Genomic DNA, 26637 nt, shown 5'->3' on the forward strand with positions numbered 1-26637 from the left:
TAAGGCATTCCCCCCGTACTCTAACTATTAATATCGTGCACCTGACATATCAGTAGGAACAATTTTACTGTTTTGTCGCTGGTATCTATCTATCTAATATCTTTCTATGTATCTATCTTTCTAACTTTCTATCTATCTTTTTATCTATCTATCAATCAATCTATCTATTTAAACAAATATTCATCTTTTTGCTATGCATAATATGTTTTTATTCCAACCTCTTTTCTTTTCATATCATAGAGTGATGCATTTGTACTTTAAGTATTAGAGAGGGAGAGGACACTGGCTGTTTATTACATTAGTCCCCAAAGTTTTATAACAAGGTTTTTAAATTTTTTTATTCGTTGGCTCAACAACTGTAGGGACTTTTTTAAAATTTTGATTGGTTGGTGCATTAAATGTCCAATTGTTTCAACTCATTTTTGTAATCAACAGAAGGGGTAATTTTGTAAATTATCATCGGGGATGTAAATCAATTTATAGACAATTGTCGCATCCCCTTTTTGATTTTTGAGTACACATTTTCAAAGCTTAAATGGACTACAATAGGGACAGTGGCCGATAAACTAATGCACATTCACAGTGATAATATATAAAATTACCCCTTCTAGGGATTACAAATTGAAACGTTTGGACACTTAACTTAATAAACCAATCATAATTCAATACAAGTCCCCAAAGATGTTAGGCCAACGAATGAGAAAACGTTATTATACAACTTTGGGGACTATTGTAATAAACAGCCCGTTGTCCTCTTCCTGCCTGGTATTTTCCACTCTTCCTATTTGTTTAAATCCTTAACCTCTCAACCAAAGGTCTAACATTAATTTATTTTAATGAAAATTAACTCATTAAATTTCACTTAACTTTCTAAATTTCTTTAAAGAAGGATAAACTGATAATGTCCAAAAATCAGCGATTTTTTTATAATACCTGCCAAAACTGATTTTATTGATTTTTTTTTCTTCAAGTGATTAGCTTGTTATTGCTGCGCTACTTATGGATATTAATGCAGGGAGGGAGGGAACAATGGGCTGTTTATTACACTAGTCCCCATGGTCTCATAATAACGTTTTCTTTTTTTTTGGCTCAACAGCTTTTGGGGACTTTAGTGATTTGTGATTGGTTGGTTTATTAAGTTGAATGTTCAAATGTTTCAACCATTTATTGTAATCTATAGAAGGGATAATTTTGTGTATCATCAATGGGGATGTACATCAATGTATCGGCCATTGTCTTATCCCTTTAGATCACTGATAAAACTGTCTCTAATTCATATAGGGTTTGTTAAATTATTATAGAACAACAATCATCTTACTATTACAATTCACTCAAATATGGTCAAAATGAGTTTTTAAATCAATTCAAAATGAAAATATTTGATATTAGAATTATTTAGCTTTATTACTTTTATTTGAATCGTTTCTTAAACCAGGAAGGGAAAGAAAAATGGAATGGAATAATCATTGGTTCTTGAGCAAGTAGGCAATGGATAAAGAATATAGGATAAATTGACAAGGGAAAGTTTGTCTCCAATTTAGCTGATATGGAAATTCATTTATTGGTTTATCCAGTAGAGGTCAAAGGGGTGGAGTTAGGAGTATCACTTTATCAGAGTACATAAAAATATGGTGCAACATCCAAGTAATAATAATTCCAATAAGTAGGCAGCAGTCATTAAACACGATTTATCTATTTGTTTTAATACAATAATAGGATCTAGGAAATTACTTGAGGAGACGTGGCATTGTAATCCATACATCATTACTTGGATGTTGCACCAGGTTTAATGTAAATACTAGTCTCTAATAAGGTGATAATTGCAGCTGGCTAAAATAATGAACCCCCCAACCCCCTCTCATTGATAAAACATTATTTCAGTAATGAGACAAAAAATAGAAAGAGATTGACTTTTAAAGCAAGAATAGTTATTTATCGCATCTTGTTATAGACAGCTTTCCGTGGATATTAAAATAAAAAAATATAAGCTCATCGGGACAAACAAATCTGACTGTAAAACGGTGTTTTACATGATTTTTCAGTATGAGAACCGGTTCTAATCCAGCATATATTACTCGGTTTCGAATACCTAAAAATATTACAATACAGATTAAAATACTTAATTTTCAAGAATTCATATTTCTGTTCATTATTGTACATTTTGATTTATTTAAAGGGAACAATGTTTGTTATACACTTCCATTTAATATATTAGTTTTGTTTCCGTTTAAATTATGGGCTTTGGAACATGGATCTAGAGGGATATAATAATGGATGATAAATTGATGTACATCCCCATTATTGATAAACAAAATAACCCTTTTTGTAGATTAATATTATTTGTTAAAAAGTTTGGACACTTTTATTTTGTAACACTCAAAGTACCCAAAGTTTTTAAGCCTACAAATAAGAAAACTTGTTGATATTAAGATATTATTTTAGCTAAATTAGTGTGTTTTTTCTAATTTAGAAAACAACCCAAAAACAAGACAAAATTTTGTTTGTTTATATGCCTGATGGCCTTTTCATGCAGGGAGGAAGGGAACATTGGGCTGTTTATTACACTAGTCTCCAAAGTTTTAGAATGACGTTTTTCTATTCGTTGGCCTAACAACTTTAGGGACTTTAAATGCATTTTGATTGGTTCCTTAAGCTGAGTGTCCGAACAATTCAACCACTAATTGTAATCTATAAAAGGGGTAATTTTGTGTATCATCATAGGAGTTGGAATATATTTATCGGCCATTGTATTGTCTTATCTCTTTAGATCCCTGCTTTGCATGGGTGTATATTTCATTATCTATCTATTTACAAACATATCCATCTATTTGTCCATCTAATAGATATATTAGATCTAGATGGGCAATCTGTCAAACTCAAAAAGGGATTCCAAGCAGCAAACCCCTAGAAAATTGCCCTTTCGTACAAAAATCTGTACAATTTCTGGCTGGATTATTCCTGTAGTGTTTGTTTCGTAACGTCGCCTATTAAGGGGTGTTTTGTCGTATTTTCACAGTAGCTTTTGATAAGTTATTTTAGGTTAGGTTAGGTTAGATAAATGTTAGAGCTCCATGCATGGGCTAGTGAAAAGAAAAAAATACTGTGAAAATACGTCGAAAGGCCCCTTAAGAGGCGATGTCACGAAACTTACAATACCACAGTTTTCCTATTGGCTGATTTATTGAGTATGTGTCTATGTAGATTATATCTATTATCCATCTATTTGCTTGTTTTAAGTCTGTTGGCCTTTGATAAAGGTTACTTTATGTGCTGAGCTCTCACTTCCATAGTTTTCCAATTGTCTGATTTAGAGAGTGTGTATCTATGTATATTATATCTATTGTCCATCTGTTTGTTTGTTTTAAGTCTGTTGGCCTTTGATAAAGGTTACTTTATATGCTGAGCTCTCACCTCCATAGTTTTCCAAATGTCTGATTTAGAGAGTATGTATCTATGTAGACTATATCTATTGTCCATCTGTTTGTTTGTTTTAAGTCTGTTGGCCTTTGATAAAGGTTACTTTTTAGGGTGAACTCTCACCTCCGTTCATATTAGAAATTAGGGATCTAAAGGGATAAGACAATGGCCGTTAAATTGATATAAATCCCAAATGACAAAATTACCTCTTCTGTAGATCAAAATTAGTGGTTGAAATGTTTAAACACTTAACTTGATAAACGGCACAATCAAAATTCACCAGAGTCCTCAAAGTCGTAAGCCAACGAATAAGAAAACCTTACTATAAAACTTTGGGGACTAGTGAATAAACAGCCGATTGTCCCCTCTCTCCTTGATTAGAAATACATATCTGTATATAAAAGTAATCGGATGTTTGTTTGTTTGTACCGAAAGATCTCATTAACCGCCAAACTAATATGTTTCTCCTTCATATAGGTCCTCTGAAGGTTTATAACTATTTATGGGGGAGGTTACCACCTCCCTTACATGAAAAATCGCACCTAGAAAATGAATCTACCCACCCTATTCACACCTAAAGTGCCCCTAGAGGCCTCTAGGGGGCGTAGCCGCTAGTCCTATTATATAAAGTAGTAAGGTTGTTTTTATCTATTGATTACTACTAAACCGATTGAGTTCACTATTATAGTGATCCTTCAAATAGGTCCTAGGATGGTTATAGGCTATTTTAGTTTTAGATTTAAGTCTCAGTATGGTTTGAGGCTATTTTTTGCAATAATGAATCACTGCGGATGCCATGATATACGGAAGTGAAGGAACATCCCAATTATGTATGTGTAATATGAGAACCCAGTCAGGGAGGGAGGGGACAGTGGACTGGAAATTATACTTGTACCCAAAGTTATAAAAACACAATCTCTCATTTGTTATGCACTTTGTTTTAATATTGCAAAGTCCAAAACAATAATTCTATCTTCAGATGGATAAATTTTGTTTATCATTATTAAGGATGTAGAACATAACGTTATTGTCCATTGTCTTATCCCTTAAGATCCCTGTAACTGACTACATGTTATTCCTCATTAATCAATGTAGACGTTTATTTATTTTAACATGAAAATAGCATTTTAGCCGTGTAAATTTTTTAGTGTTGAAAGGTTTTTATTTTTACGTTAAGATTTCATTAATCACTGAATTTTTTTTATACATATATACTTTTGAGGAAAGCTTTACTTGGGTTCATAGATGGTTTAAGGCTATATTGACATATCAACTATATTGTATACTCAAATAATAGATAATTTTTATTTGTAAAAGGGGGTAAACATATTAACTCTATTGTATACTCAAAAAATAGATAATTTAGATTTATGAAGGGGGTAAATTTGTTTATCATCATTGTCCTATCCCATAAGATCCCTGATTTAAGCAGGTGCTGCACAACATTGTGCAATGATATACTTAATATTTTCCTAGATTTATACAGCATATACTATGTTAAAAATTAAATACTATTGTTTAAGATTGAATAAAAGATATATTAGTTAATCTTTCCTAATTAAAAATCTTTTGATATGTCGTTTTAAAAAAAATACATGTCATACATTATTGTTAACGGAATCATTATTCAAAGTTTGAAATCTATAGTACTATTCTGACGGCCAAAAATCAACGAACAGAGCTAACCGTTACACACAGACGGACTTACATATACTAATTATAGGAAAGTTTCGCTTTCAAAAGTAATCTCTATAAAGTTAGGGATCTAAAGGGATAAGACAATGGCCGATAAATTCTTCTGTAGATTATAAATTTGTGGTTGAAAAGTTCAAACACTTCACTTACTTAACCAACCAATCAAAAATCACTTAAGTCCCCAAAGTTGGCGTGTCAACGAATAAGAAAACGTTGTTATAGGACTTTGGGGACTAGTGTAATAAACAGCCTATTGTCCCCTCTCTCTCTGCTATAAAGTACATCTTATAAATGCTGTACAAATATCACAAATTATTATGTTCATTCCTACTTTGTTGACATTACTCATCTTAAATAATTAAACAAGGTAGAAAGTCAAAATAAAAAAGAAAAACAGATCTTTTGGCGATTTTCCTTAAAGAGCCTTGTCAAGCAGCGAACCCTATTTTCAATTTGAATAAAGGGGAGGAAGGTAACAGGGGCGTCCAAGCTTTTTATTTTGGGGGGGGGTAAAATTTTTTTAAGGGGGGGGTAATTCGGTTTTAAGGGGGGGTAAAATGGCGCGCGAAGCGCGCCGCAAATTTTTTTTACCCCCCCCAAAATTTTTACCCCGGGGGTAAAATTTGCTTGGGGTGGGTAATTACCCCCCCTGAAATCTGTTGGCAGGGGTAAAATTTGTTTACCCCCCCCAAAATTTACCCCCGGGGTAAAATTTTTGGGGGGGGTAATTTAAATTTTATTTAAGCGAAGCGCGCAAAAATTTTTTTTGTTAGAGATTTTCTATTTTGGGGGGGGTATTTACCCCCCCAAAATTGTTTGGGGGGGGTAAATACCCCCTCCTAAATGGTTGGGGGTGCCTACGGCACCCCCAGGGTAGGGGTAAATTTTAAATGGGGGGGGTAAAATGAAAAAAATTTTGGGGGTGCCTACGGCACCCCCAAATTCGTTTGGGGGGGATAATCGCCCCATTACCCCCCCCCTTGGACGCCTATGGAAGGTAAGTTTTTTAATTGTTTGTATTCTTACTGTTTGTCATGTAAAGTTAGGTAATATTGAGAACTAGGTAGATTCGCGGGGTTTGGGACCCGTAGTTATGGGTTAGGCATAGAAAAAAACTACCAGGCTCAGCAGAGTCAGGTTTTAAGATCTTACGTCTTTATTTTCTAAACGGATAGATCTTTTTTTATTCATTACGCATTTCGTGTATATTATTTATCGCATTGTGCAATAGACAGTTTGAAAAAGATTTATTTAATCTGATACACAGTGCCTTCGAAGGTGCTTTGACTTTAGTGTCAGAACCTAAATTGGGACATAGTGCATTTTATTACCCTAGGTTAGGTAACTTCATTTCACTTTTCAATAAAATCTAAAATGCAGCGGTTTTTGAGAAAATTAGATTTAAAAATTTCAAGTTCAATTTTCACCCACTAGGAGTTACCGCATAATCATGACAAGAAAAGCAAAGATTATTTATTTAAAATTTTGAACATCTTTGCTTTTATAAAGTCAGTCATAAAACCTCTCTATATATGATTTATTTAAGGCTGAATTTCCGTGACCTTAGCAAAGCAATTGATAAAAATGGCCATTAATTAACTCACTTCAGGAGTGGTTTTATGAAGAACTTTATGAAAGCAAACTTGTTCAAAATTTTAAATAAATAATCTTTGTTTTTCTTGTCATGATTATGCGGTAACTCCTAGTGGGTGAAAAGTGAACTTGAAATTTTCAAATTTAATTTTCTCAAAAACCGCTGCATTTTAGATTTTATTGAAAAGTGAAATGAAGTTACCTAACCTAGGGAAATGAAATGCACTATGTCCCAATTTAGGTTCTGACACTAAAGTCAAAGCACCTTCGAAGGCACTGTGGATAGATGTTTTAAAATCTTTTTGGAATAAGTAATTATAATCTGGGAGGGAGGGGACAATGAATTGTAAATTATACTGGTCCCCAAAGTTTTATAAAAATGTTCTCTCATTTGTAGTCTTAAAAACTTTAGAGACATAAACACGAACTAGTTTTCATCAATAATCGGGGGTCGAACATTAATTTATCATTCATTGTCTTATCCCTTAAGATCCCTGCATTAATATATTCATGAAGATGTACTGCCAAACAGACAGACTGACATAAACAGTTAACAAGCATATTTAATTGTTATACAAAGTTGTTAAGCACAAAATTATAAGGTCTCTTTAATTATAATCATGCCATTTTTGGATATGGATATTCTTGTTACATGGTATTTACATTTTAGGAGTTTACTCTTAATTAGCTATCTATCTATCTATCTATCTATCTATCTATCTATCCATCTATCCATCTATCCATCTATCCATCTATCCATCTATCTATCTATCTATCTATCTATCTATCTATCTATCTATCTATCTATCTATCTATCTATCTATCTATCTATCTATCTATCTATCTATCTATCTATCTATCTATCTATCTATCTATCTATCTATCTATCTATCTATCTATCTATCTATTTATCTATCTATCTATCTATCTATCTATCTATCTATCTATCTATCTATCTATCTATCTATCTATCTATCTATCTATCTATCTATCTATCTATCTATCTATCTATCTATCTATCTATCTATCTATCTATCTATCTATCTATCTATCTATCTATCTATCTATCTATCTATTTATCTATCTATCTATTTATCTATCTATCTATCTGTCTTAAATATAATTTATGTTTGTTCTATAAAAGAAGAAAAGTCGTGGGTGGATTTTTACAAGGGGGGAGGGAGGGTTAGGGGGGGGAATGGAAGGAATTAACATAGTAAAAGCGAAAAGGCAGGAATCATAAGGGATAAGATAATGGACGATAATTTAGCAAGTTCATCCATAATTATGATTACCACTTCTTTATATTGAAATTGTTTTTTAAAACTTTTGCCACCAATATAATTTTAAGTCCAATATCCCTTCCCATGCGCCGAACCTCGTAAAAGTGTCTGACTATGACGTCAGAAAAAATTAACAATTAACCAATGAGAGACCGCTATATATTTTACCATTAGTCAATTACAGTGAATACTGGCTTCTCATTGGTTAATTGATAATTTTTTTCTGACTTCATAGTCAGACACTTTTACGAGGTTCCCATGCGCCTATAAAAAATGACGTCATGCAATATATGAACAATGTTAATACACAGACTAAATTACCAATGACAGACCAGTATATATTTTAATTGACCAATGGTAGGCCAGTATGACGTCATTTTTTTATATGCACTCTTAAAGCTACTGTGATTGATTGCAGTGTTGCTATGCTTCCTAGATTAGACATTATCAATACAGGATGCTGTGAGTATTGGTGCAAAAAATATGACGTAACAAAAAAAATTAGCCAATGAGAGGCCGTTATTGACCAATGGTAAAAGTTATAGTGGCCTCTCATTGGCAATTTTTTTTTGTTACGTCATATTTTTTGCACCAATACTCACAGCATCTCAATACAGATGTATGAACGGACAAACATACGTACTAACTAAGAATTGCAGTGCTTTTTAAATTATTGCAATGAATCAGAATTTGAAGGAAATAACCCCAAAAGTGTCTATTTGAGCAAAAAATCCCCCCCCCCCCACTCTACAATCTTATTTTCAATCAAAATTATAAAAAGGAGGGGGGTATACTAGTTTTCGTTTGTTTGTTTATTACTTTAAATTAGGCTATGTTATGTTATTTTTGGTTCTCGGTAGCATCGCAGGGTTAGGGCACTGCAAGAAAAAAAGACTCCCCATCATTTAACTTCAATTTATTTTTAAAATACGGGATTTAATGCTTGACAGGCACTTTGCGGGAAAGTACTAAAAACAGATGTGTGGTGTAGATCTTTAAAATGAATGCTTTTAGAAATAATGGGGTTTCATTAGAGAAATTATCAATAATAATTTTGTTTTTCATTTAATTTAAATACGATTTTAAAATTAACCAAATTGTCGGTATAATATCTGTTTTAAACATCGTATTATAGACAGATTAAAATGTTAAAGAATAAGAACTAAAACAGTTATGTTATCCACATTTTAAGATTTTTTTAATATTCGTGAAAAATTGATTTTTCAGTATTGCTAAGAACCAGTTCTAATTCATCGGTTTCAAAGTCATATGTTATTAACTTAAATAATACATATAAAAGATAATAGAATAATACTGATTATTCTATGATTAATAAGTCTAATACATTGTTTAAATAAAATTAAAAACTATTGCCTGTTGTTTTTTAATGCCCGCTTTTAATTATATGCCAGTACTTTAGTCTTTTTGTTGTACTTTATTACAGCAAGTAATAAGGCTAGAGTTGGTTTTTAAGTATGGCTTTAAAACCAATAAATCTCCGCTGGATTAGAATCAGTTTTCGGTCATACAGAAAAATTTTGTATAGCATTGAATTACATGACATTTTCCATCTATCTATTTATCTATCTATCTATCTATTTATCTATCTATCTATCTATCTATCTATTTATCTATCTATCTATCTATCTATCTATCTATCCACCCATCCATCCATCCATCCATCCATCCATCCATTTATCCATCCATCCATCCATCTGTCTATCCATCCATCTATCCAACCATCTTTTATCTACCTATGCATAGACGTCCAAGGGGGGGGGGTAATGGGGCGATTACCTCCCCCCAAACGATTTTGGGGGTGCCGTAGGCACTCCCAATTTTTTTTTCATTTTACCCCCCCCCCCCCATTTAAAATTTACCCCTACCCTGGGGGTGCCGTAGGCACCCCTAACCATTTAGGAGGGGGTATTTACCTCCCCCTAAACAATTTTGGGGGGGTAAATCCCCCCCCAAAATAAAAAATATTTGATAAAAATAATTTTTGCGCATTTTTAATACTATATATTTAATAAAACTTAAATTACCTCCCCAAAAATTTTACCCCGGGGGCAAATTTTTTTTTGGGGGGGGGGTAAACTAAATTTACCCCTGCCAACAGATTTCAAGGGGGGTAATTACCCCCCTCTCCCCCAGGCAAATTTTACCCCCGGGGATGCTGTGAGTATTGGTGCAAAAAATATGACGTAACAAAAAAAATTAGCCAATGAGAGTCCACTATAAATTTTACCATTGGTCAATAACGGCCTCTCATTGGCTATTTTTTTTTGTTACGTCATATTTTTTGCACCAATACTCACAGCATCACCCCCGGGGTAAAAATTTTTTGGGGGGGGGTAAAAAAAATTTGCGGCGCGCTTCGCGCGCCATTTTACCCCCCCCCCCTAAAAATTTTTTACCCCCCCCCAAAATAAAAAGCTTGGACGCCCCTGTACCTATGTATCTTTCTAATCACAAATCTATCCATTTATTTATCTATTTACCTGTCCATCTATCTATATACCTATTCATCTATCTATCCAACTATCCATTTTTCATTAAATTCAATTTTATGTAGTTAAATATTAATTAGTTATCAAAAGAACCGTAAAAAGCCTTTTTTCAAATTCAATCCAGGGATCTTAAGGGATAAGCCAATGGATAATTAATTAATTTGTATCCCCAATAATGATAAACATATTTATCCCTTATGAAGAAAATAATTATTTAACAACAATTTTGTCACATTGTTAGTTTTTTTAACTAACCAATCATAACTTTATATAAGTACCCAAAGTTTTTGAATATGCTGGCTATAAAACGTTGAGTACCAGTGTAATTTACAGTCCAATGCCCCTCCCTCCCTGAATTAAATCACATAAAAATATTAGCATAACAGATTGTTAATGTAAAGATTCTAATCAAAATTGAAAAAAAGATAAATCCATTAAAACAGAAAATTGGCTTTGTTAGTAAGATTTTCAAATAGAAAGATTACTTCTTTTCAGGGATCTAAAGGGATAAGACAATGGCCAATAAATTGGTGTACATCCCCAACGTTTATACACAAAATTATTCCTTCTGTAGATTAGAATTAGTGGCTAGAACGTTTTACACTCAACTTAATAAACCAATCAAAATTCAATGAGAGTCCCCAAAGGTGTTAAGTCAACTAATAAGAAAGCTTGATTATAAAACTTTGGGGACTAATGCAATAAACAGCCCATTGTCCCCTCCCTCCCTGACTTTTTCTTTGTGTAACTTTGAATTAATTTTGTTAAAAAAAGACTCTAAAATCTAAAAACAGCAAATGATTCAAAAACGGGTCTGTATTCAAAGAAATAAGTAGTAGGCAGAAAAATAGCCTAAAACCACCCTATGATTTGTTTATTAACTTTTTTAAAAGGGAGAAAAACTATACTTCTTTATATGATAGAACTAATTAAGGTGAGAGTAGGAAAAGGCGACTCCCCCCCCCCGCCCGTTTTCAATTAAAGTTTTAGGAGAAAATAAGAAAAAAAATGGGAGGGTCATTTTTATTGAGAGGGTGGAGATACCCTTCCCCTAAATAGTTTAAATCCTTTCGTGGATCTATAAGAAGCTTCACCTTAAAGGAGAACCATATCGGTACAGTCGTTAACGAAATCCTTCGCTACAGACAAAAATTCTTACTACTTTATATAATAGGATATGTTTGCTTTTAGCTGTTTGGTGAAAATACCATTTGAATTAACAAATTATGCTATTTCTCAATTCCACCTACGAAACTTAGTGTGTTTTTACTTCCACATGACGCAGCTTATAGTTTCTAATAAAAATTGCGTCAAACAAAATAAATGACCAATAGTAAAATGTATATTTTGCCTATCATTGGTCATTTGTATTTTATGACGTCATATTTCATTAGGCACTATAATAAGCTTCTCATTATAAAACTACCCTTTTATTTAATCTAATAATATGACTTTTTTTTAGCAAAAAGCTACTTTATAATTCGTAATGTCCATCCGTCCGGCTGTCCGTTTGAAATAAACCACTTAGTAGAAAACGTTAATTTCTCGGCTGCTATTCAAGAAAGACAATTTTTTCTGTGAAGATTCCCTATAACACTGAGCATCCAGTAAATAATTAAATTGGTCCGTAGGTCTGTCGGTCATGCTACAAAGTATATATTTTATATAAAAAGGTTTTGTGATGTTTATGTTTATTATTTATACACTGAATAAATGCTCTATAACTATAACTTTTTCCATTGGTCCATCCCTACTAATGGATGTTTTCATCCTTGTTGCGAGTATTAAAAGGTTTGTCTATAAAATAATACGCGGAAATGTATGCACATAACGAAATTTTTATATAAATCTTTATAAACTATAAAAAGGGCGTCAAAGCAGTCAGCGATAAATGATTTTAAGAGAGTTTTAAGGATTTGATATATTGAATTGTTTTACAGATTTTTTATTACAATTTTATTCTTTTAGTTATTCAATAATATATTTATTTCTATAGGTTATTTAACTTGGGAGGGTGGAGATACTCTCCCCCCCCCCCCCCCCGAAAGTTATAAACCTTTTCTGAACCTATTATGAGAAGTTCCACTGTAACAGAGAACCAAATCGGTAAGAGAGATCCTTCGCTACAGACAGACATCCTGTTACTTTTAAAATATTAGGGTTAGGAATTCAGATTACTGATGAAATAAAAATCTATGAGCATATTTTGCAATGGATCTAAAGGGATAAGACTTATATTAATGTACATCCCCAATGATGATACACAAAATTACACCTTCTGTAGATTATAATTAGTGGTTTAATCGTTTGGACCCTCAACTAAATGAACCAACCAATCACAATTTAATTAAGTCCTCAAGATTATTAAGCCAACGAATAAGAAAACGTTATTATTAGACTTTTGGGACTAGTATAATAAACAGCCCCATGTCCCCTCCCTCCCTGGATATTTCGATACAATTGAGTGGGTGTTATAAATTAATATAGAAATTCATTCATAATAATCAAAATTGAGCGGTGTACTTTTTAAACCGTAAATTTGCCCGCTGCTTGTAGCAAAGCTATTCTATAAGTTACTTTGTCCGTCCATCTGTCAGTCCGTAACGCTGTGGGAGAAATGAGATTTTCTTGTTACCTATTTAAGATACTATTTGCGTCCCTAGCATCTATTCGAAGGGATATGGAAGGGCAGAAAAATAGCATAAAACCGAAGGAGAACCATATCGGTTTAGCGGTTAGCGAGATTCTTCGCTACAGAAAAAAAGCTTACTACTTTATTTAATACTAGTTGCTACGTCCCTAGCCTCTAGGGAATGGCGGAGGTCAGAAAATAGCTCAAAACCACTTTAAGATATTTATAAAAAATGTATGAAAAAGTATAATAAATTCGAACCATGCATTTTTGACATTTTTTAGCTTCAGACAGAAAAAACCTTGTTACTCTATATAACAGAATGATACTGCTATTTTTTTAGTGAAGATATCCCCTACCAAAGGGGAGCATATATAATACAACTTACTTGGTCCGTCGGTCTGTCTGTCATGCATTATTTTCATGTCTTTCCCTCTGTCGACAACCAAAATGCAGGAACAAGGGAATTATATTCTGACAAACAATTACCCCTCAACCCCCTTCCCCTTTTCCTCCCTTTCTTTCCCACACTTCTTCGGTTACATGACAAAAACAAAATATACCACCAGATATTTTATAAGGTTTCGTGAATTTTTTGGTTGAGTTGTTGGTTGAATAGATACCCCTGGCCAAAATCTTATAAATAAGCTGCAGCCGCAAATTGCCAGCTGCCGACACTTGCAAAAAGTTATTAAAATAAATCAATTAAATTTCAGGTATTTTTGTGAGTGAAAGAAAAAGATTGTCGGATCAAATGTGATTGAACAACCGATTTGTTTCTCCACCAAAAAAGTTAACCATTAAACTCAAAGGTAGGTTATACATTAAAGTAAAAGAATTGAGGGGGCATGAGCTATAGGTAACTCTACCCACGGGGCGGGGTCCCTGTACCGATTTTGTATTGGGTCTTTGAAAACAGCTAATAGCGTTAGAAATATGAACACAGACAAGTACTTGCAAAAGAACAGAAAGCAATTTGCTAGTAGACGTAAACGATTTCAACCACTTGGGCCAGGTAGTTGTCAAGGTTTTATGTCGACAATGTCATATAAATTGAAAGTGACTAAAAATGACGTGTTTTAAAATTTGTCTCTTTTTTTTCTCCACTGCCCTCCCTTCTCAACCCCCGACCACGCCTAATCGTATAATGGATATAGAATACATGGATATTGTGAAAGATTCTCGGCTACTTTCATAAAATGTTTCTTCCACCCATGGCTAATATAACGATACCCGTCATCCACCACCTTTACCCCCCCTCCCCCTCTTCCACTTCTTACTGGAGGAACGTACTGACCAATAAATGAGGACTATAGTAGCAACCTAAATTGACGACAAAATATCCCCTGTCATAATGTCCACGTATTCTATATCCATTAATTGTATCCTGTTTTGTGTTTAAAAAGACCTACAAATTATTTGACGAAAAAAATATAAGTTATTCGTTTAATTAAAATGTAAAATTTAAAACATGATCTGACTTTGATTATTTGATAAATAAATTATCTTGACTTAAATTGCATCAAATCCGTAATCAAATTTATACATTTATTTTTTAAATAGATTAGAAATTAGGGGGATAGGTAGTTTTTTTTTGTATGCGTAATCGTGCGAGAGGACCTATCCCTTTGGGGCCTCTTGCTGGTATACCCTGTAATCAATATAACCTAACCTAAAGTAAAACACAATAAAGATATTTGACTTTTGGAGCATTAACGACAAACCAACGGTCCAAAAAAAAAAATATACTAGATACTTTTCAGTATGCTTTACCTAAATTTCAGCTGCCTGTCTTAAATAACAGCCGAGAAAATTACATTTTGGTGGAAATTCCCTGTATCAGTGAGCATTAGGTTTATGATTTAATTTGTCCGTCAGTCTGTCGGTCATGCACAAAAGACACTGAACAAATTTTGTATTAATACTAGATGCTGCGCCCCTAGCATCTAGGAGCTCTATATTCGAAAGTATATGTAAGGGAAGAAAAATAGTCTAAAACCATGCCCAGACGTATTTATAATAAAAGTAAAATAGCCTAAAACCATCTCAGTTCTATCTATATTCTATCTATCTAGATGCAACAGTGGGGCGTGGAGCTTTGGGATCAATTTGAGCCTATCCTGGCGCTTAACAGAAAGGTAAGTCAGTTTTTTTTATATTTTTAGTAGCGAGGCTACTCTATAATTCACTTGTTTTGTCCGTCAGTAAGTATCAGGGGTAAATTTAACTTTAAAGATCTGTGATTCTGGCGCTTAAAGAGGTCTAACTTTGTTTCTCGTATTCATTTGAATCCGGTGGATAGGAACCGGTTCTAATGAATACGAAAAAACTATGTCTAGCATCGTATTATATCCAGTTTTCTACGAATATAGAAATGTACAATCATAAGATTAAAACTAGTTTTTTTAGCCGGTGCCTTCGGCACCACGGGGCTAAAAAAACTAGTTTTAATCTTATAATTGTACATTCTATATCCGCGGAAAGCCGTTTATAATACGATACGAGAAATAACTATTCTTATATTTTTTAATGACTTGCCTAACATAACAGTTTTTAAAGTCAGATTTTTTACTTTTATTGGTAGCGAATCTACTCTAAAATTCACTTGTTCTGTCAATCAGTCCTAATGATATGGAGGATATATAATTAACTCAGCTGCTATTCAAGATACATGGCTTATTTTTGTGAAGATTCTCACTACCAATGAGCTTTTTGTTTGCAATTTACTTTGGCCTTTGGTCTCCCAGTCATGCTACAAAATATACTGATAAAAAAATGCATTAGAAAGGTTTCGTGATTTTTTTTGTAGAGGCATGTGGGGGGGGGTTGGACACCTAGGGGGTGTATCCACTCCCCTTTATTTTGTCAGGGCGTGGATACACCCCACCCCCCTTCTGTTCTGTCCGCCTCTAAATTGGTTGTCTGCAAAAGTCTTAATCTTCTCTCATTTTAGGACACAGCATGTCTAGAATCAGTTTATGGAAAATTTATGAAGGTAATTTCTAATTTTGTTTTAAGTAGCACAGCTACTCTATAAGAGTTTGTGTCTGTTCTTCAATAAATATATCAATGTTTAATTGTGCTATGCATTTGTCCTAACTTTAAACATTTTTGAGACAATAATCAGAAATTATTATGCATCCCAAGTAATAATACATTTTAAGATTGTTTTTGATAGGTTTGGACATTTCTTATTTGGAACTAATTAATCAAAATTGGCGTTATCCTCTTTTTTTGTAAACAAATCTTCGTCTACTAGAATTCCTTATTAATTTAATAGATTTTTTGTCAGATTGACCTTTTAGTGTAATATATCTATTCTTATATATATCCATTGCTTTAATTGCACTATGCCAGTAAGCGACATTGGGCTGGTTAAACCACTAATCCCCAAAGTTTTAAAATAAACTTTTCTCATTCATTGGCTTAACAACTTTGAGGCCTGTTATTTAATATTTATTGGTTGCTTCATGAAGTCAAATTTCAACCACTAATTGTAATCTAAATCTATAGAAGGGGTAATTTTGTTTATAATCATTGGAAACTAGAACATTTATCGGCCATTGTCTTATCCCTTTAAATCCCTGGCTTAATGCACTATCTGTAATAGAGAAAATCTACAAAAAAAGAACCTAGAACGCCTATTTACAGGGTTAATATATTTATTATATCCAACTAAAAAGTTGTTTAAGTGCATTTAAAACAAGGATTTCAACATCTATGAAAGAAAACCTCAAAAAATAACATAATCGAGCCTTAACAAAATAACTAAAATAAGATCTAAAAGAAATTGTAGCCTAATCGTCTTATGAATCATCATTTAGAAAATTATGGTAGTAGGGCAACGTTTCTTCTATTGAAATTGGACAAACAAACTTACTAGTATAATGCTTATAGAGTTGCTACTAAGTTGAGCTAAATTGTATATAACTGATTCAGGAATCATCAAGAATAACAGGTCTTAAATAACGATCTAGAGACTTTTTTTTACCAGCCCTAATTGTAGAAATATTTCGCTTTTGAAATAAATGCAGAAAAAGTTAGTTTCTAGATGGACTTTTATTGCCATGAAGACTGTGTAATCTATAAAAGAGGAATAAGGAATCTAAAGAAAAAACTATTTTTCTGCCTGTAAAATAGCATACTCTACTTGTTTCAATTAAATATAATTATATATCGGATTGTATTATAGACAGCTTTCCGCGGATTTTAAAATGAAAAATTGTGTGCGAAGGGACTAAGGCCCAAGCTAACAAAACTAGATATAATTTTATGATTTTACTTTCATATTCCTGATATGATGCTATACATGATTTTTCAAGTTTTTTTAATACTAAATTAATCTCATTGTATCCAGGTTAACTTTTCTTCTATTGTCATATCCTTTATTTTAGCCTAACGAAATTTTTAGGGAGGGAGGGGACCTTGAACTGTAAGTTATACTTGTACCCAAAGTTTATAACCATGTTCTCCCATTCATTTGCTAAAAACTTTGGATACTTTAAATAAATCTTGATTTGTTGGTTCAAACTAGCAGTATCCATACTTTTCAACCAATAGTTTTAAAGGATATAGGATGTAAATAAATTTACCATAAATTGTTTTATCCCTTAAGATCCCTGTGAGAAATATATAGGAAAATCGTGTCGAAATAAAATGCGAAATAAATAGCATCGGTCAAAAAAAGTTCTTGTCAAGAAAAGAGTTAACAAAATATGATGGAGAATAGATTTATCGTATCATATTATAAACAGCTATCCGCGGATATTAAAATGGAAAATTGTAACATCTATACCAGTTTTAATAACACTAAGGGATCGAAGGCCCGGGCTAACAAATTTGGTATTATTTATATGATTTTTGTTTTAATATTCGTGGAAAATTGTCTTTTATACGATGCAATACATGATTTACAGCATAGTTGAGAACCAGTTCTAATCCTGCGGATATTAATCGGTTTCGGAGAAATACTGGAAAAAAATTTGAAATTTTTATAAAGCTTATAACTTATTTTCCATTATGGCTTCGAAACCGATTAATATCCGCTGAATTATAATACTGAAAAATCATTTATAGCATCGCAATCATAAAATTAAAACTAGTTTTGTTGGCTCGAGCCTTTGGCCCCTCGGGCCTAACAAAACTTGTTAAAATCTTATAATTTTTCATTTTACTATCCGTGGAAAGCTATCTATAATACTAGGCGATAAAAAAAACTATTGCAAACAATTTATCACTTCATTTTTGCATTAATGTATGAGAACTCTGAATAATTTGCATTTTATGGGCTTTGAAATATTTAGAAAAGGTATTCTTGAAATTTTGATGCACATACTTTTTTTGGTAAAACTTTCTAACCATGCACATTGAAAAATCCTTGAATTGGCAAGTGGATCAATCTATTGGTGAATGATTGTCCTAGGAATCAACGTTTCAAATAATGACAACTACAAACAAATAGATTATAGGGTTGCTTCGCTTTCTAGATTGTAACAACTTATTACATACATGATTCATCATATTAAGTTTGAAATTGACAGGACAGTTCTAACATGTCTTAATTGAAGTTAAAAGTCTTTACGGATGGACGTACCTTAGTTGTAGAAAAGCTTCGCTTTTAAACTTAATGGATTGAACCTAATTGTAGAAAAGCTTCGCTGAAACAGATCAACGAATGGTAGTTAAAATAATCTTATCATTGTAAAACTTAGAAATACAATTTTAGGAACACTTTAATAAACTTACTTTTAAATCTATACCACTTAAACCTATACTACAAAGAAGAACGCTGTCTGTCAGTCTTTAACTTTGAAATTCCCCTTAAAATTTTAAAAAATACATCAGATTACCCCCCAGAAACATTTGAATCATCTCATTTCAGCCCCCTCAAAAAAAGCTTGGTTGTCCTTGAGTCCTTCCGTCGTTCTTTATGTCTACATTTTTTCTTCTTGTCCTTCGTCTGAAGCTTAAGATATCTTAATAACTAATAGTTTAAATTTTAATATTTTTTCAGGAAAGAGGAGAAATCGAGAAAGAATATAGTAAGAAACTGAAAGTGCTTGTCAGTAGTTATCTACCCAAGGAAATAAATCACAATTATTTGATATCTTAGAATGGATAGATTGTCAGATAGATAGATAGATAGATAAATAGATAATGAAATAGAAAGAATATAGTAAGAAACTGAAAGTGCTTGTCAGTAGTTATCTACCCAAGGAAATAAATCACAATTATTTGATATCTTAGAATGGATAGATTGTCAGATAGATAGATAGATAGATAAATAGATAATGAAATAGAAAGAATATAGTAAGAAACTGAAAGTGCTTGTCAGTAGTTATCTACCCAAGGAAATAAATCACAATTATTTGATATCTTAGAATGGATAGATTGTCAGATAGATAGATAGATAGATAAATAGATAATGAAATAGAAAGAATATAGTAAGAAACTAAAAGTGCTTGTCAGTAGTTATTTACCTAAGGAATTAAATCACAATTATTTGTTATCTTAGAATGGATAGATTGTCATATAGATAGATAGATTGATAGATAGATAAATAGATAATTAAATAGAAAGAATATAGTAAGAAACTAAAAGTGCTTGTCAGCAGTTATTTACCCAAGGAATTAAATCACAATTATTCGATATCTTAGAATGGATGGATAGTCAGATAGATAGATAGAAAGTTGGATAGATAATATGTACCTAAGGAAATTACAATTATTTTATGTCTTATAATGAAAAGATAGTCAGATAGATAGATAATATCTACCTAAGAAAATAAATCACAATTATTCTATGGATAGATAGACAGATAGATAGATAGATAGATAGTAAGATAGATAGATAGATAGATAATGAAATAGAAAGAATATAGTAAAAAACTGAAAGTGCTTGTCAGTAGTTATCTACCCAAGGAATTAAATCACAATTATTTGATATCTTAGAATGGATAGATTGTCAAATAGATAGATGATAGATAGATAGATAATGAAATAGAAAGAATATAGTAAGAAACTAAAAGTGCTTGTCAGCAGTTATCTACCCAAGGATATAAATCACAATTATTTGATATCTTTGTTGGATAGATAGTCAGATAGATTGATAGATAGATAGATAGATAATGAAATAGGAAGAATATAGTAAAAAACTGAAAGTGCTTGTCAGTAGTTATTTACCTAAGGAATTAAATCACAATTATTTGTTATCTTAGAATGGATAGATTGTCATATAGATAGACAGATAGATAGATAGATAAATAGATAATGAAATAGAAAGAATTTAGTAAGAAACTTAAAGTTCTTGTCAGTAGTTATCTACCCAAGGAATTAAATTACAATTATTTGATATCTTGGAAAGGATAGATAGTTAGATAGATAGATAGATAGTTAGATAGATACTATCTACCTAGAAAATAAATAACAATTACTTGATGTCTTAGAATGGAGAGATTGCAGAGAGAGATGAGACAATGGGCTGTTTATTTTGCTAGCCCTAAATTTTATAATAATGTTTACTTTTTCGTTGGCTGAACAACTTTGGAGATTTCAGTGAATTTTGATTGATTGATACAGTTTGAGTGTTCAAACGTTTTAACCACTAATTTTAATCTACAGAAGGGGTAATTTTGTATATCACTATTGGGGATGTATATCAATTTATCGGCGTTTGTCTTATCCCTTTAGATCTCTGGATAGATAATAAGATAGAAATATGAAAAAAAAATGGATTAGATTCATTATACAAATAGTTATTTTAAGAAAAATTATTTTGGTTCAAAACAGGTTTTAGGCTGTTTAGTAAGAAGGTGCCTCAACCCCTCCCCCCCCTAAACAAATAATTTTTTTTCTTTTTAACAAAACATAAATAAATATTAGGGGGACCCCTCAAAGGACAAAGCTCTAAGAAGCTAGGGGAGAAGCCACTAAATTCAAATTAATTAATATAACACTATAAACAATTTTAATGTTATGCAATGACAAAATAAAAATAAATAATTTACAATTTACTTGAAAAATATTTAGAGTTATGTAATTTCTCAATTTTAAAATTTACTTGAAATAAATTCCTAGAAGTTATTTAAACAGGGACACAGAGATAGGTTGTTGCAAAATAAATTAAATCCAGGGAGGTACATACACTAGTTCCCAAAGTTTTATAATAAGGTTTTTCTATTCGTTGGCATAAGAACTAGAGGGACTTTTATTGTATTTTGATTAATTGGTTCATTAAGTTGGGTGTCCAAACGTTTCAACAACTAATTGTAATCTATCTAAGGATTAACTTTGTGTATCATCATTCGGGATGAACATCAATTTACCAGCCATTGTCTTATCCCTTTAGATCTCTGATCTAAAATATATGAAGTTATTAATAGGTGTAGCTATCCATATACTACGCTGCGGGCTAATTATTTAAATTCCAACAGTTGTAATGCAACCAGGGATCTAAAGGGATAAGACAATGGCCGATAAATTGATATACATCCCCAATCATTATACACAAGGTACCCCTTCAGAAGATTGAAAGTAGTTTAGTAAAATTTAATAAAAGTCCCCAAAGTTGTTAAGCCAACAAATAAAAAAAAAGTCGTAATATAAAACTTTGGGGACTAGTGTAATAAACAGCCCAATGTCCTCTCATTCCCTGAATGCAACAGGGGGAAGTTTTCTTTAGAGCAAGAAAAAAAAGATAATTTATTATATTTTAAGGTTGAATAGATAGATCAAATAATTTTTCCAATAGATATTTTACAAATGATAGATCAAAAATTAGATTGATAGACGAATCAAAGTATAGATAGAATTACAAAAAAAGGATGAAAAAAGATGAACAATCTGAAAACGCGATAGATAGATAAAAACTTCGGATCTAGTGCAGTTCACGGTGAAATATTCCTGGTAACGTTTATCCCCAAAAATCTTTGAACTTTGAAAACTACTAACGGTGACGTACAGATTATGCTCGCACACAAGTTTAACAGACATAAACAGGCCTTCAAATAATCCTTTATACTCACTGAATCACTACTCATTAATGCATTGTTACTTCGCATCGAACATAAATGCATTTTACGTGTTTTTTCTTCAGTGAAGCTTTCCCTGTGATTCATGAGATCTTGGCTATTCTATATTGTTTATATTTCTTCTATTCCTATAAAGTTCATAGATTTTAGGAAATAAATGTCCACCGTGAACTGCAGTAGATTCAAAACTTCAATATGCTACAAAAATCGCCTAAAGCAAAATCAATGTTGAAATTTATTGAAAGAAGTATTTTTGAATTACTCTTTAATCAAATGATATTTTTTTTTAAATCTTAGGAATTTCATTTTTGTAATTTGCAGTCTAAGGTAAAACTTTTCCAGTATGGCTTCGAACCCGACTGATAACCGCTGGATTAGAACCGTTTTAAAGCCATCCTGAAAAATAAATGTGTCTGTAATACGAAGCTATACAGTATGGCTGAGAACCGGTTCTAATCAAGCGGATAGTAATTGATTTAAAATTAATGAAGAAGCCTAAATATTTGTATGCAACTTATAGGGCAAGTATTAAAACCCGCGACTAGCGCATCCGCTCGTTGGCTGGAAGGTGATAGGTTTGAATCTTGGCCCGACATTACATCATAACTAAAGACGTTAACAATGGTTCCTTTTGATGATATGTCAGGTACGCGCCATAAATAGCTAGAGTAGAGAGAATGACTTGACCTAGAATATGCGCAACTAATTACCATGCACATCTTAAGATCTTTGTTATGACGAGAATAATTTGCTTCTGTCATAGCAACTAAACCTCCTTCAAACCTCTGATTCGCTAAAAAATATTTTTATCGTTCTGCATTTTTATAAAAACACTTTTCTATTTATCCTTCTAGTTAATTTCAGGGATCTAAAGGGATAAGACAATGACTGTTAAATTGTTGTAAATCCCCAATGTTAATACACACAATTTGCCCTTCTGTAGAACAAAATTAGTGGATGAAATCTCTTATTCGCTAAAAAGTATTTTCATTGTTTTGCAGTTTTTTTAGAACATTTTTTTCATTTATCCTTCTAGTTAATTCTGAATGCACTTATTTCTTTTCATCTACTTACATTTTTTTTAAAGCGTAGCTACTCTATAAATTGCTAAGATAATTCCGTATAATGAAACACACATACACTTAATTGTTGATGGTAAACAAATTTCCCCATCTCGGAGGAAAAGTTTGGATACTCAGAAGATTTCTACCAACCAATCAGAATTTAATAAAAGTACCCAAAGTTTTTTATATCCAAGAATGAAAGATTCAATTTATAAATCTTTGGGTACCAATATAATATACCAGGGATTTTAAGGGATATGATAATAAATGATAATAAACTAAAATTACCCTTTCTGTTATAGGTCATGATTGCCCTTGTTGCTTAGAATAATTTCAATTTCACTAAGCCTGCAATAATAAATCTCAGAGAGATAGGGGACAATAGGCTGTTTATCACACAAGTCCTCAAAGTTTTATTATAACGTTTTCTTATCCGGTGGCATACCAACTTAGAGGACTTTTAATAAATTTTGGTTGGTTTTTTTAGTTAAGTGTTCAAAACTTGCAATCATTAATTGTAATCTACAAAAGGGGTAATTTTGTGTATTAACATTAAGAATGTAAACCAATTTATCGGTCATTGTCTTATCCCTTTAGATCCCTGAATAAATGTAGATAGTCTAGATCTCCAATCACTTATTTTGTTTAATAGCAACACAGTATAGGAATAATCGGACCACATTATTGGTTAGAGTGTGTACACATTTTTGTAGGAAAGGGCAATCAATTTTCTAGAAGGCTTTTTCTTTATGCATAATTTCTGCTGGGCTTAACACTACAGCTGGATCTTTAAATGTGTAGCCGTTGTCGTTTTCGTTGCCGTTGCCGTTGCCGTTGCCGTAGCCGTAGCTGTGACTGTGGCCGTTGCCGTGGTCGTAGTCGTAGTTGTAGTCGTCGCCACTTTGCTGCTAATAAAGGGCTGTCCTGTGTCGATATAAACAAACACAAAAACTACCCAAGGATAAAAAGGGTTTAAGCCAATATGGCTGATAAATTAATGTACATCCTAATTGATGTTACACAAAATTACCCCATCCGTTGGATTACAATTATTGGCTGCAACGTTAAGACACTCCACTTAACGAACTAACTAATCAAAATTCAATAAGTCAAGTCCTCAAAGTTGTTAAGCCAATGAATAAGAAAACGTTTTTATAAAACTTTGGGGACTAGTGTAATAAACATACCAATGTCCCCTCCCTCCCTAAAAAATACCATTTTATTTTCTATTTATTACAAGGGAGAGAGGGGTTCAATGCTCTACAATTTAAGGTAAACCACCATTCATTTTGATTACCTAACATTGTACTGAAAACAAAGTATTTGTCCATGAAGTAATAAATTCTGGTAATAAAAATATTTTCAAAATATTGATTGAATAAACATTAAACAAACTCTTTTTGTTTTACAGCAAGGATAAGGGATAAAAGTATTTTCAGCATCGTGTTACAGACAATTTTCCACGAATATTTAAACAAAAGTCATAAAATAATATTAGCTTTGTTAGCCTGTTCCTTAGGTGCTTCAAGGGAATTAAATCTTACATTTTTTATTTTAATATCCGTAGAAAGCTGTCTATAAAAATATAAAAACTATTCTTGATAACTTTAAGTACACTTTCTGGACCTATTTTATTTAAAGGTGAACCATATCGGTTCAGCAGTTAGATAGATCCTCCAACAGACAGACAGCTAAAGTATGTAAATTTTGGTATTAGATATTTTTTAGGAAGGTTTAATGCTATTCAGATTAAATAGACATATCCCTAATTCATGATAACAATTTCAAAGAATTTAAAAACAAACATAACTAACTTTATGATCTAATCAAATCAGGGAAGAAAGGAAAAGAACATTCAATATAAGGGATCTAAAGGGATAAGACAATAGCCGATAATCGATGTACATTCCCACTGATGATGCACAAAATTTCTCCTTCTGTAAATTACTATTAATGGTTGAAATGTTTAGACACTCAACTATATGAACTAACCAATCAAAATATAATTTCAGTCCCAAAGTGATTCATCCAATGAATAAGAAAACTTTATTAATTAACTTTGGGGACTAGAGTAATAAACAGCCCAATGTCCTCTCCCTCCCTGTTCAATATTAACCCTTAAATATTTCGATTAAATAAAATCTACAAATAAGAAAAATCAACAAAGTTTAATTTATCAACCATTATCCCATCCCTGTCACCTCAAATAAAAATAATATTTTTAATCAGAATTTTTGACAAAGAAACAATGTAATTAAAAAGGTTTAGATTCAAATATTTTTCTAATTTCTTAATACTAGCCGCTAAAAAGCACTGTCATAAATAGCATAAAACCACCTTTAAAAAGAATAACTAAAAACATTTATAAATATCACGCAGGTGCTAGAAAAGTAGATAAAACCATGCTAAGACTTAAATAAAAAATATAATAGCCTTAAACCACTCTGGGACCTACGTGAAGTTTTCCTAAATTTGGAGAACTCAATCGGTTAATAATAAAACTATTTCATATTATAGGATCACAATAAATACAATTTTTTCACGAGTAGGAAATCTAAACAATCAAAAATGAAGCTTTTGTTTATTTAATACATTATAACTAGCAAAATTTACTGGTTTGTTTATACATACCCCTTGCCTCTAGGAAAGACCAGGGGATGTTAGAAAATAGCCTAACACCACACCCAATCATTTATAAAAAAGTACAACCCATTCGATTTAGCTTCAAACTGAAAAAAACTATGCTTATAATTAAATGATTGTGATTTGATAAAATTATCAGGAGAGTAAAAAGGAGAAGGACAAAAAAGACGATGAGACTACTCAAAACAGATCTTTCAGGTAACTTAGATAGATAGATAGATAGATATATAGATATATAGATAGATAGATAAATAGATAAATAGATAAATAGATAAATAGATAAATAGATCAATAGATAAATAGATAAATAGATAAATAGATAAATAGATAGATATGTAGTTGAGTAAATAAATACAGCTAGATTGATTATTTGCTAGATTATTGGATACAATTAATTGATAAAACTGTCCTATTAACACAAAACCTTGTACATATATAAGTGATATATTTTAAGGTCAACTCATCATACCAGTTTTATTTTATTATTCTACAATGCAAAACATATAAATTACATTTTTAAGGTTTTTTGAAACCAGCAAAAATTGAAAATTAGTGGAAATGGACAAAGTGTCCCAAAAATCAGCCATGTTACGTCATAAAAATGAGGAAGATGAGAAGAAAAATGGGAAGAAAAAAACCCTAAAAAAGAGATGGATAATCTTTCATTTTTTGACATCACATGGCTGATTGTTACAAATTATCTATTTGAGCATCAATAAATGTATCATTCTGAGCCCTTTAGTAATGTTTACAGTTATTTAAAGGCAAAGGC

At 31.9% G+C, this 26637-nt stretch overlaps 2 protein-coding genes across 4 annotated transcripts in view; one reads left to right on the forward strand and one right to left on the reverse strand.

Moving 5' to 3' along the window:
* Positions 1 to 26637, reverse strand: part of LOC145334086 (isocitrate dehydrogenase [NADP]-like) — a 341086-nt gene that overhangs the window by 298826 nt on the left and 15623 nt on the right. The window lies entirely within an intron of this gene.
* The window catches only part of LOC145334088 (cdc42-interacting protein 4-like), a 111131-nt gene that overhangs the window by 44430 nt on the left and 40064 nt on the right, over positions 1 to 26637 (forward strand). For all 3 annotated transcript variants that reach the window (XM_080179369.1, XM_080179371.1, XM_080179370.1), the window contains exons 2-6: positions 13847 to 13942; positions 15206 to 15268; positions 16084 to 16125; positions 19144 to 19210; positions 26003 to 26063. In XM_080179369.1, coding sequence (XP_080035495.1) covers positions 15206 to 15268; positions 16084 to 16125; positions 19144 to 19210; positions 26003 to 26063 — 233 coding nt within the window. In that variant the 5' untranslated portion in view covers positions 13847 to 13942. The remainder of the gene's footprint in view (positions 1 to 13846; positions 13943 to 15205; positions 15269 to 16083; positions 16126 to 19143; positions 19211 to 26002; positions 26064 to 26637) is intronic.

This window comes from Acartia tonsa, chromosome 12 (genome assembly GCF_053477335.1).
Source record: "Acartia tonsa isolate MP-2025a chromosome 12, ASM5347733v1, whole genome shotgun sequence".
Lineage (NCBI taxonomy): Eukaryota > Metazoa > Arthropoda > Copepoda > Calanoida > Acartiidae > Acartia > Acartia tonsa.